Source organism: Cladophialophora carrionii (genome assembly GCF_000365165.1).
Source record: "Cladophialophora carrionii CBS 160.54 unplaced genomic scaffold supercont1.1, whole genome shotgun sequence".
NCBI lineage: Eukaryota > Fungi > Ascomycota > Eurotiomycetes > Chaetothyriales > Herpotrichiellaceae > Cladophialophora > Cladophialophora carrionii.
The window spans coordinates 3,347,000-3,366,542 of NW_008481816.1; the positions used below are offsets into that span (position 1 = coordinate 3,347,000).

Genomic DNA, 19,543 nt, shown 5'->3' on the forward strand with positions numbered 1-19,543 from the left:
ACAGAAGGATAACCAGGACAGAAGGATAACCAGGACAGAAGGATAACCAGGACAGAAGGATAACCAGGACAGAAGGATAACCAGGACAGAAGGATCGTGATCACACGATCGGATTCCCACCTGTCAAACACACGCGCGCACACGGACCTCGTATCCTGTCTGTCGCACACCCCATACACTCTATGTACAGTACAATACGTACGTGCCTATAGGTAGGTCAGTTAGGTACTCTCCCTAGGTAATTATCTCAGATCAGTACTCCGTAGGAAACTCCCATTTCTTTCCACGGGGGCCTCTCGCGCCACACAACTATCCCCTACGGGCGCGTCCGATTACTGTAGACCCTTCTTAGACCGCCACACCAACACGGAGGAATACCGTATACTGTATACCTTCGTAAGTTCTGTAGAGCTCGGGTGACACTTTTAGAGGACCGTGTTTTCCCACCCGATGACATCCATGGCATCCCTCCCCTCCCCCAGAGAACCAAAACACATCGCTCCGGTAATGCCGCGTAATTAACCTCTGATCTCAGGATGCGCTGTGATGGCTCTGTATGGGAATGGACAGATATCGGCCCCATAAAGGGTAAGCGAACGTCGAATGTGCACCTCTTCCCCCACATATGGTCGGCCACAGGCGTTCAAATACAAAAGCGTCCGCTAAAAGGCGCAAATAACGAGTCTTGCCACCCAAAAAAACACACACACACACACAAAAAGGATACAATGACCGTAAACCGACACCCCACGCTAGAAAGCAAGTTGCAGGTACATCGACAATAAGAACGTTCGTGGGTGGGGTATCATAAACTCGCACTGATGTACGCAAATTCAAGACATCAAATCGTAAGACCGGCAGCCGCTTGGTCATTGCAGCGTCCCAGCTCCGCCTTCGTTTCTCGGATCAGCCAGAGACAGAAAGTGTCTTCTCCCTGGAGCCCAAGTGAGCCCAAGTGAAGAAGTCGAACTTGTCTTTGTCCTTTCCAGACCCTGCTTCAGGGTTAGGGCTTCTGTTGGGTTCCTTGGGTTCCAGAATCAGGGAGCGGCGATAGTGTAGTTGGAAACTCTTGTCCCCGGCAGATCGGACCCTGATGAGTTGATCCTGCATCCATGTCTGAAGCTCAGAGACCTCGGCGAAACGGTACGGAGCTTGAAACCTTTGCAGGTCCGAAATAATCTTGGCCGTCTTCATGTGCTTGTCCAAGTTGATCACCGATGTCTCCCCGCCGTCAATCGACAATGGCCTCGTGGAAGGATTGGCAGAATCCACCATTGTAAGATCGGTCAAGTAGACACCGATGAACGGGAGGCATGGCGGAATCTGGGCCTGAATGCGTTGGCGCAGGACCGCATAATTTCGAGACACATCGATAATCTTGCACATCTCGTCCAGTATTGTCTTCGTCTTTTGGGGCACATATTCCCACGTTCTCTTCATCCGCTTCAGGTTGGTCGAGTCCAGTGAGCAAACAATCGCCATCAGAGTATCGTAGTTGTGCATCTCCAAGCATTTGTTTGCGATCTTGACCCATTGCTTGATGACGACCGCTCGCTTTTTGGGCTCTTCAAGCTGGAGAACAGAATCCGAAACCAGGTTGGAGATGTCGGTCGAGAGTGTGGACATTGCCCGGACATTGACGGCGAGCGAGCTATTCCGTTTCGTCCATTCCGTGCCCAAGAGCTCCTCGGGGAGAATGGAGCAGAAAATCCCCGAGGCCTTGAGAGTGATTTGACGTGCGATTTCCAGGGGGTCAAAGTCAAGGATCGTGACCGAACCTCCGCTCATTTTCCAGGCTCGAAGCGCAGTAAGTTGACTCTTGGAGATGATGGGATTGGGCAGCGGAGTGTTTGGATCAATATAGGTCGCGGTCGATGTGCTCGTCTTCCCAATGGCGGATACGACTCTCGGGACAATGGGCGCATGGGTCATTGCAACTTTCTCCGCCAACTCGAGAATCCTCTTGCCCGCCATCGGAAGGGAGGTGGCCAAAGACTCCCGGGCAAAACCCACGATCGCTGGGAGTGCTACGTCGTCACAATCATGACGCCAATGAGATTCCATCCACCCCTTGAGCACATTGTAGACGCGAAGTCGGACAGGGCCCGCAATGTCTACATTTTCCCCGACATACTCGAACCGAAAGCGCAGAGCCTGTGCAAAGTCCACTGGGCTTGCGAAGAGGCGGAAAGTCAGATAAATGGTGGTGACGAAGAAGATATCAGGCGCTGAGTCGGGTGTTGTCAAGCGTTCCACCAAGGCATTGAGCGTGCCCCCAATGACCATGCCCTCTCGGTTGAAGACGAGCTCTTGTGCAAATGAATGCACCAAAATTTCGGCTTCAGCGTCCGCCACATCAATTGAGTCGCTGCGCGCATCATGCGAGCGTCTGGAAATGGACGGTTTCAATGCGTTTCCAACATCCTCGTGAAACGAGGTGACGCGTGTGGACGCCGAGGAAACATTGCTGGGATTCGACCGCCGATCGCTTCGTTCGAAACTGCTGTCACTGCTTGTACTTCCTCCCACAACATGGCCGCTTGCCCTGTGGTGCTTGACGTCGGTGGACTGTTTTGACGGCGTGGGGGCCAGAGCCGTCTTTTGGTGGAGCAGAGATGGGTTCTCTACAGGGGAGGAGCGAACAATGCCGGCTATGGCTTCGTCCTTCGGTGTCGGAGGAATACTACCAGTGCCGGTGGATGGGGATTCGGAAGTGTTGAAAGAAAGAGGAGGAGTCAGCACTGGCTGATTGGTGGCAACGCGAGGTCGCTCATGCGACTTGTGGGCTTCCATCGTGACAGGGATCAAGGTGGAGCAAGGGGGAAAGTCAGGGGAAATGTTCCGACTCGCTGGCTCCGGTGTACTTGAAGCACCCGAGCTTCGTCCCAAAAGGTAGCTGAGATTTTCAATCTCGAAATCACCAATCTCTTCCAAAGTTGCCTTCGTTCTGGTGACGCAACGGCCTGCGGCACTGACACAAGCTGTCGCGGCCTGGACAAGATTGTGAGCCTCGTCCGGCGAATAGATCAAATCATCATCCATAGAGCGGATGGGTTTGAACACTTGGCGAGCAGCGTGGACCAGTTCAGTGATGGCGTCATACATGGAATCCTTCGCCTGGACCAACGGCCTGGAGGTGCTGTAGTCCCGATCAATGACCGTCTCCACGACGGCAAAGAGCTGACGGCACGCTCGCACGGCATTTTGCGTGGTGAGCAATAGTTCTGACGACGATCTGGACTGCATGTGCGAGCCGAGAAACGAAGCCAGCACCGTCAGGAATTCGTCGTAGGAGCGGTGCAGAAACTCGGAGATGAGGTTGGAATTCTTCTGTGTCGGTGCGCGAGTGTACGACATTCGATGTGTGATGGATGAGTGCCGTCGTACGTGTGTTGGGTTGGCTGTGGAACTGTGACTGCTATGCTTCGACAGGCCGTTGACGGTCGGAGCTTTGGCTTTGACCGACGTCGAGACGTGACGGCGGATGGTAGATTGCGACCTGCTAGACTGCTGGGATGCTACGACCGCGACAGACTCGGACGATGACTCGGCTGACCTTGTTGCAGCTCCAGGCGATGCGTCCGCCTGCTCGGTCCACACATCATAGAACAAGACGGCGCGAGTGACGATCCTGAAGGCTTTCAGGAGCATGTCATCGAGCCTGATGTCGAGCATCTCTTTGTCCGTTGCGTGACCGACGCTAACGACTTGCTGCAGCTCTTTTGCCGCGCGAACAAGGAGCGCCAGGTCAGATAGCAGACTCTTCCGAGTTCTGCGTATCGCATCCTGTTGTTTGACCAGGGAACAATCTCGAGTCAGACAGTTGGACCGCTCCAGGAGAGCGCGTACCCCCGCGACCAGGCCTCTCATGTAGTCTTGATTGCGGAAGAGGCTCAGATTTGTCTCGCTTGCACAACGCACCAGATCCCAGAACTCGGTCAACGCCTTCAAAAGAGGTCGCATGGCAGCATAGTCGTAGCCCTCACAGTAATTGGTCGGTAGCCACCCACGAGCACCTGTCTCCAATAGCGTGCCATCAGCCCAACCATTGACATGGACAGAATGCACCAAAATAATGTCCCCTGCGCTGAGCGGGAGGGTGACCGTGGTGGACGAATGCGGGGATGAGGGCTGGAACGGATACAGAGCTCGAAGATAGTTGTGAAAGCGTGCAGGAGAGGAGTTCATGTCGTCAAGGGAATCTATTGATCTCGGGCTGTGGCTGGCTGCTGCCAACGCCAATTCCTCCATCGCGCCATGGCTCTCGTCGTCATTGTCCTTGCGAATCCTAAGAGGTGCGACGAATATGCTAGAAGGTTGGGTTTCGCGCATGTTGGTGCAGAAGGTCGGGTATCATGGCGTTCAGGACAGCACCTGCGCCTTCAACAAGGCCATATCACCCGGGGTCGACGACAGAAGAATGAGCCCGAGAAGACGAAGTATGTTCGGAGTTCCGGGGCCGTAGCGCGATCGCGTCGGGGTCTGTGTCGAGAAGGAGACAAGGGATGCGATAGCACGACGTCGAGGCGAGGCGAGGGGTGTTGGCTTTCACACGGTCTGCAAGGACCAGGAGGAGCTGGGCAGCTTGGGGGGTCAACACACCAAATGGCAGCTCAGGAATGAGGCGGGTGGTCTTGCTGATCGAGGTCAGATGTCGATGTGAAGTAACGTCCAAGCAACAACAAAGAATGCACTGTACAATCGATCTAGGTAGGTACGCGGGACGAAAAGGAAATCGAAGCTGAAGCGCAATTATTCATCCGAGGAAGGAAAGCACCGCTGGGAAGAATCTCCACTGGCCTGTCTCGCCTGTCTCGCCTGTCTCCTGCTGCTCGAGAGCCTAAGGAGCCCACGGCTCACAAGCGCAGAGCCCACGCCCACGCCCACCCACGCCACCTAACGCCTCCAACAGCCACCAAACTCTCTTGGGTGCCGCCTGGGCCGACGGCTACCCGCCAATAGTGCCTGGGTCTGAGGGTTCTAGGCCGCTGGACTCGGGCGTTTTGACCTCTTGTTCACCTCACCACATCATGCGTCGAGTCATGATCTATGAGGAGTCACCTAAGAGTAGAATGCAGTCCACTACACAGTACTCGTATATTTTCCTAGGTATATTGGAGTGCCGGGAAATAACGTTTGCACTGCGAGGCAGCTCGGTGTGCGCGGTCTATGTCGTCTTGGTAGCCACACACGCAACTGCTCTGTGCTTGTCCGTACGCTTAGCCCGACGCAATCCACGCAATCTTACATCTGTGCTCCTGTAAACAATTCGAGAGGTCGTCGGCCCGTCAAGTGCCCGCTTCTGGGAAGATCAACACTCGTCACCGACTTTCCCACTCGAAGCCCAACAACAAGCAACGCCTCATTGACAGCTCTTGTGTCATGGCTTGTCTGTCAACAAGGGCTTATTATTGTGTATTGGTTTTTTGCCCGACGGTGACCCTCTACCCGTCCAGCCTGGCACCTCAGTCCCGCATTATTGTTACCGCCGACAGCGACATAACAGACTAAGGAATGAACAAATACAATACCCAGCATATCGCAACCATGCGATCAAGGTCAACCATGACAGTGCTGCCTTTGGAGTAATCTTTCTTGTCTCTACAGATAAATCGCTCATTGCCTCGTCTTGGCCTTCTCAACTCGAAACTGTCTTGACGCGGCGCCTCGCGTTTCGAGGCGTCGCCAGTGACCCGAAACAGAAACGGCGTGAATGTGACGGGAAAATGCATCCGACTTCACATAAGCACGAAGCCTACTCCGTACATGAAGTCATTACACAAACAGAATCCAAGGTGATGGACGCGATTCTTGGGAAAATGGCTTTCTGGTTCTTGCCGATCAATAAATGTTTATTGGGCAGACGTCCCATCACAACATCAAGCCTTCATGTGAAAGACTATTGAAGGAATTCCCCGCGTGTCAACCTTGCCCCTGTGTCCTCAGAGCGGCCCGAGGCACCCTCGTCCGCACCAAACTCAAAAAGATTCGCCAGTCGTGGCCGTCGAGGTCCGGAACCGGTGGTCAGGCACATCCGTTTGTGATCAATACTCCTAGGAAAGCGGGCAAGGGCAATTCAGTCGTACTTCATAAACCACATGGGTGAAACCGAAAGCGACATCAGATCATTACTGCGTCAAGAGAAAGAATAGACCCGCATCATCATGCCATGTAGAAAGACCAGACCGTTTCCCTCCGCCCCTCGTACCTAGAGAGGAATCGCATCGTCGATTCGGGCCCGGCTAGCTCGCTGGATCTGGTTCGTCGTGAGCGACTCGCACACGACGGCGCCCGGTTCAACTGTGGCACCTTCTTCGATCCTCACACCTGGATAGATGACAGCTCTGGCGCCGATGATCACATTGGCAGCTATAAAGACGTCACCAGCGCTCCAGTGGGGACCGCGGGTGCCTTTCCGGTGCACCAGATCTTTCCCGTAGTCTGTGGTCAAGATGGTGACGAAGGGAGCAATGATAGTTCGAGGTCCGATTTCAATCGTGCCAGAATCGTCGAAATAACATCCCTTGCCGATATAGACGTCCTCTTGAACCTTGAGGTTGTACCCGTACGTGCATGTGAACGGCGCCTCGATCTTGACGTTTGGGCCGATATGGCCCTTGCTGTGGTTGTGAGACGGGAGTCTGTGGGTAGTGTCTTGACTTGGATCAATGACCTTGACAAAGAGATTGCGCACTTCTTGCTCGCCAAGTCCACTGTCCAGCTTACAAGCTGCATTGTACCGTTCGACAGCTCGGTCGCACCGTTGGCGCTCGTAAAGCAAGGTCGCGTCGAAGTAGTTATAATGGACGGACCTCAACATCTTAGATTTCTCGACGTCCTCTTGACTCGAGACTTTGAAGCTCGACCTCGGGTGATCGAAGCCAGAAGATGACATCCGGGTATGAATTGGTGTCGTCGAAGGGCCTGCGGATGGAGGGTGTGTAGGTGTATAGCCCCGCTGATTCCACTGGCTTGGTTGCTGTAGCGGTGGAGGAGCCGGCGGCGGATGACTGGGGCCCTGTGTCGGCGATGCGGTATGCTGAGGAGGATACTGTATTGGCACAGAAGTCTGTCCCTGATGGGAGGGCGGAGGGGGTTGAGGGTAAGGTGTACCTTGAGGTGGCGGTCGAGACATAGCTTGAGGTCGTGCACTCAAAGGTTGCTCCGATCTATTGGCATCAGACAAAGCGGGGAGATGGTCAGAGCTATAAGAGCTTTGGGTGTGTTGTTGTGGCCGTTGTGGTTGACCAGGATATTGCAGTCGGTTTGGAGGCCCGTTTCGTGGTGGGCTTGACCCATACGATGCTGGACGCGATCCGTCATTTTCGCTCATGGGTGCCGGTCTGGCCTGAACGCCATCATGATGAACTGGTGGGCGACTGGCGTGGAGGGCGTCCATGTGCGGCCCAGTGTAAGGCGAGGACTCGGACACGTCACCCTGATCATCTTTGGACTGTAGCGGCACAGGGGTTCTGACCGGAGTGGGCTGGGTCGGATCGACCCCCTTAGTGGAAATATAGCCCTTACATTCAAAGCCACCTCGCAGACAGTTATCGCCTGTCAAAAAAAAAACATTAGCAATCGGAGTACAGCAATTTCAACGCGAAGGTAGCGAAACTCACAGCGTGGACGGGCTTCATCACATTTCTTCTTCCGCGTGCGGCAGGTCAGACAACCTGTCTTCGTCCTGTTGCTGAAGTTCCGTTTCCGTTTCAGGGCGACCGTTGTGGGGGGCGTTATAGCTTCGTGACCATATTGGTCACTTGCCGCCTGTCCGTTTGTTGTGGGTTGAGACTCCCACGACCGAGACGGTGCTTCGGACACGCTTGATTCCCGCTGCAAAACTTCCGCCATCTGCGCCTCCGAAGTACTGGGCCTGACAACGTTTGCCGGTGGATGTGACTGGACAGGCCCCTCGGAGTGCCACGTATGTCCATGGTGCTGCTCGGTGCCATTTTGATAGTAGGGTGTCCCGTTGTGACTCCCGCTCCCAAGAACATGCAGTGCACGATTGGCCATGTGTTGCGGTTCTGGTCTTATGGACGGGCTGTACTCGTGTGGGCGCTGCTCACTATACGGCAGAGAATCTTCCAAGTCCGATCGCTTTCGCTTGTGGCCCGCGTGTTCCTGGCCATTTGGTTGTGGATACATGCCGGCGTGACCTTGGGAAGGACGATCGCTGTCCCTCCGAGATTGTTCTCGGGGGGATGACATTCTGCTGGAGACACTATTCTCTAAGGCTTCGTCAGTCGGGGTGTATCTCGCTGGGGGACGTGGTGACGGACCGTTATCCGACGCGGCCTTGACTGCGACAAACCGTCGTGAGCCAGCATCCGGGCTTGAAGTTATGTCATATTCCGAACTGTTGTGACTGACCGGAGGGGTGAGCACCATGCTGGGCAGACCACTCAGTTCGATTCTTCACCAGCGGGCTCAGCCAAACGGCGCGGTATAAGTGCTCCTGGACCACCTCGATCCCCCTTTTGCCGTTCGACTCCTGAAGAAACCCACGGAAGGGGATCAGATGGGCAAATGAGTCTCCCACCAAAGTGGGCGCTTCGGCGGGCTACCCCTTCTGCAGGAGCAGGGTGACTGACGTCTTCCCAGCCTGGATTCGCCAGATCCTGTTTGAGAGTCTGGAGCCTGCAAGCGGGCGATGCGCGCGGTTGAAAGGTAGAGATCTGAGTGGGCGCTTATGACCCGTCACAGCCTGGAGGGGATAAGTAGGCGCCCGGGACTGCTCACGAGGCTGATATGGAAGAACGCCGGACGTGGGTGGCACTCCTCAGCGAGATGGAAAGTCCGACGAAACCGCGAAGGACTTTTCGTACGAACAGGCAGAACGGTCAGTATTGAGCCCTCAAGGCCCAAAGTTGCAGTGTCGCCCACTACAAGAGGGGGATTCAATGGTGTGAAGTAAGCGAAAGCCGCGAGAAGCGCAGGCGGCGGGCGGCAGAGAGAAGATAAAGTGGAAGCTGATTGCTTGACTCTGCGTTAGTCAGCGATTTAGGCCTGAAGAGCCGCCCTTGGTGTGATTTTGGCCGCTTCCTCCAGTCTCACACAGGAGTTGAAGGAGGACGACGAGATCGAGGAGGAAGATCTCAGATGTAAATGATGCACCAGCAGACCACCCTTAGCCCGGTCTCAAGCTACATGCAGTCGCAGCAGGGAGAGACAGGAGGGGAGAGAAGCATAAGCCTGCCCTCCCACTACCATTCATTGATGCTGGTGAGGCAGCTGGCTACGGGGGTCTTCCAAAGCCACTGGCACGGAACCGCCAGATACCCCCCGGCGCTTGGAAAAAGACGCTTGCCGCTAGCCGCATCGCTCTAAGCCCATCTGTGGGCGCTGATTGGCGCCCATGCTGGAATTACCTCGAGTCTTCGGCTGCGCCAGGGGCCGCCGGGCCACCGGATCCAAGTCCACAGCGCGCGGCAGTTGGGTCTTCAGACTCGTTCAGAAAGGACTTTACAGACACCAAATCGTGGTCGTTGTCCACCGCTTATGCTAATCGTCGCGGAGCCTCTCCATCCTGTTGCTGAGAGCTGCCGCCACCATCGCGGCAGCAACTCATTCAGCATTTCCCACGTTCTCGCCACCTGGATGCCACGAAGAGCTGTGGATGTCCTTTGTCCCGGCCTTGCCTCCGAGCCGCACGTCGGTCACCGCAGACACACGTCCCAAACAGGCCTCAGGCAGCTGTTTGACTCTTGTGATGGAGGACTATCAGGGGCTACGATTGGGCGCTTGTTGTCGAATGTGGTGTCGAGTTGCGGTTGCCAGCAAGCCGCGCTGTCAAAAATGCCGCCTGATCCCTGCACAATCACGCCGGACGCCGCGCCGCGCCTCGCCATTGGATGCGGCTGTGTGACAACGGATTCTGCGCGCGTCTGGCCCCTCACTTGCAGCTTGAAACCCATCATAGATTACGAGGCGCCTACGTTGGTCTACCGCCCAGCCGCGATGTGCATGAACGAGCGGCCGCTTGACGAGGAGGAAGGGACGAGAGTAAGAAAGAATTGAGCCATGGTGTCTAAAATGTAGGCTACTTTCCACGGGGCAGCCTCCATATCCAAGAGTCCTCTCTTAGTCGGTGTCGATCCAACGTCTCCAAACGTCGCCATATCCAACAGCGAAGTCGCGGATGCGCGTGTGTGCGCTGATGGCAGGGATGAGGCTTTCGATATCCTGAAAATCCGCCACCACTGTCAAGGTGGGTCTACCGTGTGCACATTGGAAAGGGAAACTGCAATGAGCAAGCTTTCGGACTAGCTCGCGGCTTTGGTCAGGTTCCAAAACATCATTAAACATGATGGCAGTGCGGCACGATCGAGATTTGAGCATTTCGATCATGCCCTGCGGGCAACGTGCGAGGTCTGACCACCAGTTCTGCCCAGTTTGATCGACGAGGTGGGCTGCAGAGGAATGAAGGCGAACTCGGTCTGACCATATCTCTCGTCTCATCAGATCGATGAGGAGTTTTGGGTCCACTCGACAACGTTCCGCAAGCAGACTCGGCAGTGCAGTAACCTCGACTATCCACACTGAACGCTTGCAGGTGTCTGTCAAGTCTCGCGGAACTTTATTGAGGTTGTAGCTGAGGCACCACTTCTGGAAATGGGCTTTCTGCTCCTCCAGGAGCCGTACCTCAGTTTCGTTGACTTCAAAGCTCAGTGGCCTGGACAGTGTAGTACAAGTTCGCCTGCAGAACTCTTGGCACAACTGCTCGAATTTTATCCTCTCATCGGCCGCATGTTGGTCGATAAGAATGAGAAGGCTGCTCTCAGAACCTTCAGTGTGCTTGGTGGGAGCCGAGACGGCAGCGAGCACAAATTTCTGGTCGACCTGTTGGATCACCCTTGCCGCAGAAAGCGCGCGCCTCGTCACAGCCTGAGAAGAGGGAATGGCGATGGTTGCAGGTCCAGGGCCAAGCTGTTCTCCTCTCAGAGCTGGACACTCCTCACGTGCGATGCTTGTAATAGGTGCCTCGGGGCGCTGTGCACCAGCTGTCCTAGAGTATTTCTGGAGGGTCTCAGCTGGCGGCTTTGGTTGAGGCATCGTACGACCGGATCGTGGATTTGGGAACTTCCGAGCTCGGCTCGAATGTCCGTAACATTCCTCCAAACGACCGTCACCCTGCGATCCTGCTGCAGGCGCGATTGCTCCAGTGCGCGGATTGAGATGAATCATCTGACCGTTGCGTGGATTCGTCCACACGAGGTCGGTGGTACTGTCGGCCCCCTCAGCATTCGCAACCTGTGTATTATGCAGTCCTATGCCCGCTTCGCTCTCTTGACAACGAGTATCGACAGGGGAGCGATCCGCTTCTAGAATATCTGCAGGTGGTGGGACGCCTTCCACCGTCCCGTCAAGGCCTAAGCCATAGCGGAAATTCTCCCCTGATGGCCACGCACTCTTCACCCTGTTCCAATAGCTCAGATACCGAGCTTCAGTTGCATTTCGTGAAAGCTCAGAAACAGGCAGCTTTGATTGCAAGTGATCAACGGGGTCATCTTTGTGCTTTATTCCAGCGCGTGACCTACTCACGTCTCCTGGCTTCGGGTGATGAGCGAACCCAGAGCTGGTCAGGAAGTGAGATATTAGCGATTCTAATGCCTTTGTCAGATGGTCTGTGACCGGAATCGCCTCTGCCGAAAGTTCGTCTTGTCCCATCAACCAGGGGATTTGTTCCAACTTGCTGTCAATGCGAAGGTAGAACATCGGCCACCTATCGACGCCTTTGCCCAATTTGCTGGCTTCTGTTATGGGCTGATCCCTTTCTCGGCGACGACTTCGGTTCCCTGATACAGTCCGCTCGTCATCCAAGGCCCCGAAATTTGATGCCTCGAACAAACGGTCGATTGTCTCAAACAAAAAATTGGCTCCCTTGCTACGCCAAATTGGAACTTGCCCAAGCGAGATGAACTGCGCCGCCTTGGACGGTGCTGGATGTGTCGAGATGGCGGCGCGAATGGAGAAGTGACCTGTTCGGACAGAGGCTGAACGCCACTGCTTCGTGTCTAGAGTGCCCAGGAACTTTGACTGGAACAAAATAGATACGGTAGACTCCAGTGAGAACGGCGTGCTGCCCACCTGGGACGAGCTGCAACGAAGACTGCGTTGTTTTTCGCCTCTCAACGTAAACCGCATCTCCACCGGGCGAGGACATGCCAGTAGGTATCCGACAAGCATCTTCTTTACCCGTTCGAACGCCCTCTCCGTCTCCAGCGCAGAAGAATAGCGTAGTGACAACTGCTTGAGTCGAACAGGAACATCGCCAAAGAGATTGTGTACCACGGCATTGGTGCCTTGGCGGATGAGTCCTACCTCCTCTTTGCATATGCCCACCTCGCGATTCACGGCGACGCCGCGGTGAAGGACCAACCGGCTTGCGGTCGACTCGGAATGATGCTGGGAGGCGATGAACAGCAGACATATGAATGAGAGGTTGGAGAGAAAGCGGCCGTAACGCCCGTACGTTGGATGCGGCGCGTTGAACTTAGAAGAGCCTGAACTACAATTAGTTTCGTCCTCGGAATGGGTTGGACTGCCTCCGTACAGTGTAATTTGGCGAGTTGCCCTTGCTGCGAGAATTCCACCTCTTTGATGCCATTGCCATCGTCGCAAACCGCAATGTAACCTCTCGCAAAGTCCGCTTCGACAACAATCGACCGGGCCTCCGCGTCCAGGGCATTTCTGACCAGCTCTTCGATGACAGACTCTGGTGTGGTGATATCGCATGTTGACGAGACTCTGGCGCGGACATCATCTGGGAGCAGGCTGATCCGAAAGGTGGCCTCAGCCATTGCTGGCAACGAGTCTCAGCCAGCGTCCTGCGTTGGCTGCAGCGTAGAGAAAAGGCGCTTCATGGGGGCTGCCACAGGGAAAGGGCTTGTTCGTGGACAAGGGGAACGGTATTGTGTAGCATTGCTTCAAGAGCTCCTGCCTGCGTTAGCGATCATGGACGCCACGGTGGCAGGCATGTCATGGAGGCAATCACATGGTGTGGCCGACTTTAATGAGGCATTGAAGATTGCTGGAGATTCAGTCAGAGGCTCTTCTCCATGTTTGGATCGTCGGCGTCCAACTCAATTCACTTCTCCTGCTCTCACTTAATTAAACTGAATACGCCTTTCTCACTGTCACCACCCCCTCGTCCGGTTACTGGTGTTTATCGGGGCTCGCAGTGATGGCAAGGTCATGATCTGGCGCTTGAACTTGGGTTTTTTGTTGGATTCCTGAGTTCTATACTCCTTCCATCTCCTGGCCGAGGAGCAACAGTCTCGAAGACGGAATCGTCACTGGAATGAATTCTCTCGGCTTATCATGACTGTCTCGAGATGGACGGCTCTAGCTCGCCAATGTCTTCGCCGTCGGATTTCGGTTCAACAGTTCGGCGACCTGTTGCAGGCGCACGATGGCGAAATTGCAATGAGACGTTTGTTCGATGCTCTAGTCGACTGTCGTGAATCATTTTGTCCGCCTGGCGATCCTCTCATCTCGCTATACATTGACCATCTTGGGAGCACTGGGGCCATCTCTGTCTCTGACGCGCTGCTAGTCTTGACGAAGCGATGGAACAATGCCAAAGGCCAGCTTTCTCAGGATATCCTGGCGTGCTACAACCAGACAGTGCAGGATCTAACCATGATCATGATCGCCCCCAAGTACAAATTGGAAGCATCAGAAGCACGAGTAGCATTGTCGCTCTCATCACGATGGCTCTCGGCTTTGGCACGTCAAGCTTCGCGAGAAGACGGCGAGAGGACCGGCCTGGAATACAGTGCTACAGTCGAGTCGCTTGCCTTTCTCGTGGTTTCCCTAGCCGCCACGGATGCTGGACTTGAGGCCCTCTCCCCGAGTGTGACATCGAAGAAAGAGGGATTGGATGGCCCATTGAGAGACCTGCGAGCCTCGATGAGACAGGCTTTGGAGCTATGCCTACCACTGTACTCTGTTCTCTCCTCGCAGCTCGTGGAGCGGATCAACACCGTTTTGAAACATATCAGTCTTCTCGACGGCGGCCCGCCTCAGGATAGCAACACGTCGACTCAAGCATCCGAAATCCAAGCACTTCAGTTCCAGGTGTCCATTGCGGAGAGTCAAATGGTGGCTTCCAAGGCCGGTACTACACTTTTCCTCGCAAGTCTCCTCATGACAGGCTCGACAGTTGATGACGGGACAGCTGTCAATTGGCTCTCTTCTCGTCATCACAACGACTACCAGGCAATGTTTAGCGACATTTTCACCACCTCATTTGCTATTCTGAAATGCCAGAACTCAACACCAAGGCGAAGCCTTTGCATGCAACAATGCCAGATTTTCATCCAGAACAAACTGCCGGCGCTTCTTTCAATGATTTCCGCCACCTCCTTTAATGGTTTCAGCACGGAACAGACCATCAGCGACGCATGGCAACAGGTAGTGCCGCTCCTCTCCGAGCACGATCTCCTGTCAATTGGCGCCCACTTCTTGCACGTCTGCTCTCTGATCCATCTGTTGCCAGGGCAAATGGTGTCTCAGCTTGTTGGGAATGAAGAACTTCTCAAAAGCTTGAGCAAGGGACTTTACACCAAGGACGGTCTTGTCGATCGGGTCAACTCAAACCCTGCCAGAGGGCCAAAGCTCGTTGAAGAGCTGATCCGCGGTGATGGCAGTGCAGGGTTCATCAGTCAGGCGATTGTGGAGGTGTGTAGATCGACGAGACGATGGATGTAGGCTGATGGCGCTCCAGATTATGCACAATTATTGCCAAAGCAAGGAGACCCAATACCTCAAAGATCTCGCCAATGCTATCTTACGCAGACCGGCTGCGATCAACTGCATTGCACTCTTCATTCGTCCATCCTTCTTCTTGAGCCCGTTGTGCAGCCTTTTGGATGAGTGGCGGTGGGATGAGATCCATGGTGAGTAAAATTCGCACACTGGCACCAATACCAGCTAACCTTGGTCAGGCGAGGCACAACCGGTATATGATGATTTCGGCGCGATATTCCTGCTCATATTGGTTACCAAGGCACGGCTGGATCTGCCCATCTCGGAATTAGGGATCCGCAAGAAGGGCGGCTTCCTGTCTGAGTATCTCAGGCACGAGAACTACGAATACAGCTTAGACGATCTGTCAGAGGAGAAAAGGTCCCACCTGGGCAACTGGATCAATGCCCTCTACCTTGCTGAAGGCCTCAGTGATGAGCTCTTCACCTCCTGCAGCCCGCACGACTTTTACCTGCTCATCCCCACTCTGCTACGGCAATCAGTCACCGCCTACCAGCAAGGAAAACTCACGCATGACGCACTGAAAGCTGGCTTGGATTGTAAGTGCACACACCATGCTTGGAGACCGCCAGCTAATCGTAGCAGATCTCCTGGAGCCCTTCCTGCTACCTTCCCTGATCTCGGCGTTAGGTTGGGCGGGAGAAGTCTTCCATCAGGACAATGCGGTCGTCGGGAAGGTCTTGGACGTGCTGACCAAAGCACCCGGCACGATGGAGTCCCGCGACATACACCACACCATTCTGGCCATGTGCGCTCCTCGTCTGAAGTTGCGCTTGACGTCCTCGACCTCGAAAGACAGCAACGTCGGCTCCGTCCTCAAAACGCTCGACAAATGCCAGGACTTCACGCTCACGGCCGAAAGAGAGGTCCAGAACGGGGGCCCCGGAGTCGTAAGCCTCCTGCAGCACAGCTTGGTGACGCTCATTACGTCTGCAAGCACTGCGCATCTCGAGCAACAAGTCAGCCTTCACGACATTCCCGCACTGGTGAGTCGGACCGTGGAAATTCGAGGCGTGGAGGCAGCTTTGCGGGCTTTGATCGGGGTTCTTCTGCAGCTGAGCGACAGCCATCAATTTCTCTTCGCTCTCGACGCCGTCACCACCGTGGTCTGTATGGGTGGGGAGGGCCTCCACGACGCGCTGCGCCTGCTGTACCACAACTTGGGCTGCACATTACGGAGCGGCGACACCTTGTCCGCCGAGGCTGTAGTGCGGCTCTACCGGCAGGTGGAAGCGTACAAGAACCTCCTCACCGTGCAGGATATGGGACTGGACACGATTTTCGGCCAGCAGCTGACCGACATCGACACGGCAAATCCCAACCTCGACGCCGCCACGGCTGTGTCCGGCGGCGGGGGGGACATGCAGGCGGAGCAGGGCCAGCCCGACGGCATCGACCAAGTGCTCGACGAGGTCGCGGCCATGGGCAACCTGGACACCAGCGACGCGGACATGAATTTCGACACCTTGTACGGCTTGGAGGGGAATGAAATGGATCTCAACGACTTGGATCTGGATATGTTCTGATTTTCAAACATCCGCCGGTCATTCATAGGCCCTTTTGGAAAAGTGTCGGGCCCTTCCGAGTACTGTACGTGGTTTTGGAAAACAAGGCAATTGGGTATTAAACTCGCTTCTACGCTATCAGCCGCTCTGTAATGTAACTTTGAAAAACTCCTCGACCTGCAGTTCTGTGGTCCAGACAGGACTGACGCTCTGGTTCTTTTTTGGTCGATTCCTTCCTTTTCACCTGATGCAGAATTCCGCCCGGATGCGTTGCAGCGCGAGGAACATGGCCTCTCGCTGCCCGGGCCCTAGATATTTCAATGTGATCAAATAAGACAGCGGGCCCTGCACTTGCAGCGTCGACGGGACGTCGATGCCACGATGTTCGCTCGCGGCACCGCCGCCGCTGACAAAGCCCGTGGGAATCGGACGTGATTGCCCGTTCTCATCCACATCCCCCAAAGCGTACGCCAATTGACCGATAAAGTCTCGGACTGTTTCTTGCAGCACCGCGGTGTTTGAGAGGATCAGGTCGTCGATCGTCCTCCCGCTGACGCGAGTGGTTTGGGTCTTGGGAAGCGTGGACAGGGCGTCCAGAAGCGCGGCGTGGAGACATGCCTTTGCGACGAAGAATCGGTTCCAGTGGAAGAAGGCGTGCCACGAGCTGAAACAATGGAGTCGGAGGAGCGTCCCCGATGTCCACGGGTTGCGCTGGAGATGCCGCTGGGGTGGTTCGGCGAGCACCTTGCGAGGCAGCCAGGTCGGGTCGGTACACCAGCCGTTGACCTTCTCCTTCAACCTGGCTGCCGCTCTTAGATAAGATTCCACCACCTGTGCCTTGTCCACCGAGGCATCGTCTTGCATGGAGAGGAAATTCCTGATCCGCGCACGCAGCTTCGTCACCCCGTGGAAGAAACTGCGCAGCCGCAATGAGGCCTCTGGCACAGTTGTAGCTTGCGACAGCTGTGATTCCAACATGAGATATTCCTGGCTGGGCTCTTCACTGGCAAACAACGGCTTCCAATGCTGGAACAGGTCAGCGCTCAGCATGCTCAAGTTCCTACCTGGTGCCCATACCATAGCCGACAGGAGAGTGGCGTATAGGTGCCGGCCTGCGGGACTGGAGAACTGTTCTTCGCCACGGAGACGCAGGAGCATCAGAGTTCCATCGACGTGTGTCTGGTGTGCTGATTTGCTCTGTGGGCCATTGACGCCGGCGAGAAGCTGCATGGAGGTCAGGCTATTGCATGATTTGAGTATGGGAAATGACCTGCGCACCTCTCTAATGCCTAGCAGCCATACCGCGACCAAGGTCTCGTCCCTCAGACACTGGTCAGGGTCCGCCAGCGCCGCCGTGACGCGTGACACAGCTCGAGCATATTCAAGCTCGATCATATCGCGCATGTCCACTGTTGGTGACCGGTTGGCAAAATTGACCGCGGCGACAGATCGCATGGCGGCATAGAGGTAAGAGTCTCGGCCCGCGTCCGCCAGTATTTGAGGGAGGAAGTTGAAGGCATGGTTGCCGTAGAGGACACGGGAGTTGACGTCGAGTTGCGTGAGGGAATAGCAGACGGCTTGTTCGGTCAAGTCGCCTGACGGGTAGGTCAACGGTGGTAACCGTTGCGGAGAACGTGTCTGGGACCGGACGATGGGGTCGGTTTTGGCCGACTCACTCTCGTCGCTATCGCTGGACGACGAACCTGCTCGATAAAATGCTGGCTGGGGAAGACTTTCGGTCGACAACGACCTCTGAGATTGAGTGTCTGTTTCGTTTGACACAAAGAGCGTAGACCGAATCAGGCCGTAGCCCGGTTCTCGATATCCGGGGCAGGGTTTCTTGAGCCTCGCACAGTTGCGACATCCTGGGCGTCCTTCGTCGCACTAGATTCTCTGCTGTCAGCATCAGAGCACGTTCCGGATGCGTGAATCGGCGTGGCCGACCTTTACTCTCCGCTTGCGACACAGGAAACACCCGGTGCTCGGACGACCAATGTTACCCATCGGGAAGCAAAGCACAGGTCTGGCGGCGAGATGCTCTCTCTGTCGGGGAGTGATGGCGAAGTCAATTTGGGATTCCGCCAGGCTTCACGATGCGAGATGCATGTCCCACGACGTGTTGCTCGGTACTTTCCAACTCTCGAAGCCGCCACAGTCTGGATCCTGTATGAAATGAACGCGCTTGAGCGGTCCCCTTTCAATATTTATCGGTGCGTCGGGTTGTGCGGTCAACTCGATTTAGCCGTGCGTGCTGATAGCCTTAATTGTGCCAGAATGTCTTCGACGGCCAGGGGTACGTCGGGATGGTCTGGATGTTGCATCGCATCATCTCCGTGGGCCAGGCTGTGTGATGGATGGGGGCGCAAGCTGGGAATGCGAAATGTGTCAGGTATCTCGTAGCCAGCGAAACATATCCGAGCCTTGAGCGCTGGACACTGAGGTCACCCACGATTCCGCGATTGGAGAGCCTCGTCTCAAGGGCCGTGAAGTGATAGCGCTCGAGGACGCACGTCGCATGGCTAGCCGGAGGAGGCTTAGCAAAAGCTGGAGAGGGTCGAGGCAGAGGCCAATGCGCATCGAGCTGTGCCTGGGGAGGGCTGGGCTGCCACGTGTGAGACCAGGATGCAACTCCAGCTTGACGAAGTCAAAGAGCCTGCAGTGGAGGTGAGACGTCGCTGACTACGCAGAGAGAGAGACAAGCGACTGACGGCATGCAAAAGTTTGCAGAATGGGGAAGCAAAAGGAAGCCAGGCCACGCGGGCGCAGGCAGACGCAGACCGCAGACCGACCAACGCATGGCATATTTTTCTCGCTTCAAGTGATTGCCCGCAAACGGAAGCATCCACGACGGTGGCCCGTGCGTTGCCGACCCGCCTCTTTCGAGCTGCCCGTTTGGTGCCCCCAAGCGCCCCTCATGCACCCGTTTGATCCGTGATGTCGCTCAATCGGGCACGGGTCGCTCCCAAACTATCGACATCGACTCGACGTGTTCCCTCGTCAATCCGGCCAACCCCATGACGGCCCCGCACCTGGGACCGCGAATCCGGCAAGTTTCGCGTGCCAATAGCCTGCGGTGCCCCTCGATTGGATCGCCACTCGTGGTTTCTGTTTTTGGCCCTCCTGCCCCTCCAGCGTCGCGTATCCTTTCCGATTTGGCTTTGGGGTGCGCGAAACCTTGCATCCCGGATCCTTTAAGTTTCGGCTCAGCTGGACCGCAGCCGACGTCGCACACTTAATACTGGGGACAAAGTTTTTCTGCTTGC

General features: G+C 55.5%; 5 protein-coding genes across 5 annotated transcripts; 1 reads left to right on the forward strand and 4 right to left on the reverse strand.

The window, feature by feature from the left end:
• Positions 1–906: 906 nt before the first annotated feature.
• G647_01189 (uncharacterized protein) lies at positions 907–4,332 on the reverse strand (the record flags this gene model as incomplete). Its single annotated transcript, XM_008724590.1, has 1 exon — positions 907–4,332. One exon carries the CDS (start codon positions 4,330–4,332, stop codon positions 907–909), a length of 3,426 nt encoding a protein of 1,141 aa, XP_008722812.1.
• A 1,876-nt stretch (positions 4,333–6,208) lies between these two features.
• Positions 6,209–8,151, reverse strand: G647_01190 (uncharacterized protein; the record flags this gene model as incomplete). Its single annotated transcript, XM_008724591.1, has 2 exons — positions 6,209–7,557; positions 7,623–8,151. 2 exons carry the CDS (start codon positions 8,149–8,151, stop codon positions 6,209–6,211), a joined length of 1,878 nt encoding a protein of 625 aa, XP_008722813.1.
• Positions 8,152–10,086: 1,935 nt separating this feature from the next.
• Positions 10,087–12,806, reverse strand: G647_01191 (uncharacterized protein; the record flags this gene model as incomplete). Its single annotated transcript, XM_008724592.1, has 2 exons — positions 10,087–12,509; positions 12,560–12,806. The coding sequence occupies 2 exons, from the start codon at positions 12,804–12,806 to the stop codon at positions 10,087–10,089; spliced, it is 2,670 nt and encodes an 889-aa protein (XP_008722814.1).
• Positions 12,807–13,326: 520 nt separating this feature from the next.
• On the forward strand, positions 13,327–16,301 carry G647_01192 (uncharacterized protein; the record flags this gene model as incomplete). Its single annotated transcript, XM_008724593.1, has 4 exons — positions 13,327–14,688; positions 14,735–14,906; positions 14,955–15,314; positions 15,361–16,301. 4 exons carry the CDS (start codon positions 13,327–13,329, stop codon positions 16,299–16,301), a joined length of 2,835 nt encoding a protein of 944 aa, XP_008722815.1.
• A 219-nt stretch (positions 16,302–16,520) lies between these two features.
• G647_01193 (uncharacterized protein) lies at positions 16,521–18,284 on the reverse strand (the record flags this gene model as incomplete). Its single annotated transcript, XM_008724594.1, has 4 exons — positions 16,521–17,306; positions 17,358–17,504; positions 17,559–18,164; positions 18,225–18,284. 4 exons carry the CDS (start codon positions 18,282–18,284, stop codon positions 16,521–16,523), a joined length of 1,599 nt encoding a protein of 532 aa, XP_008722816.1.
• Positions 18,285–19,543: the final 1,259 nt, after the last annotated feature.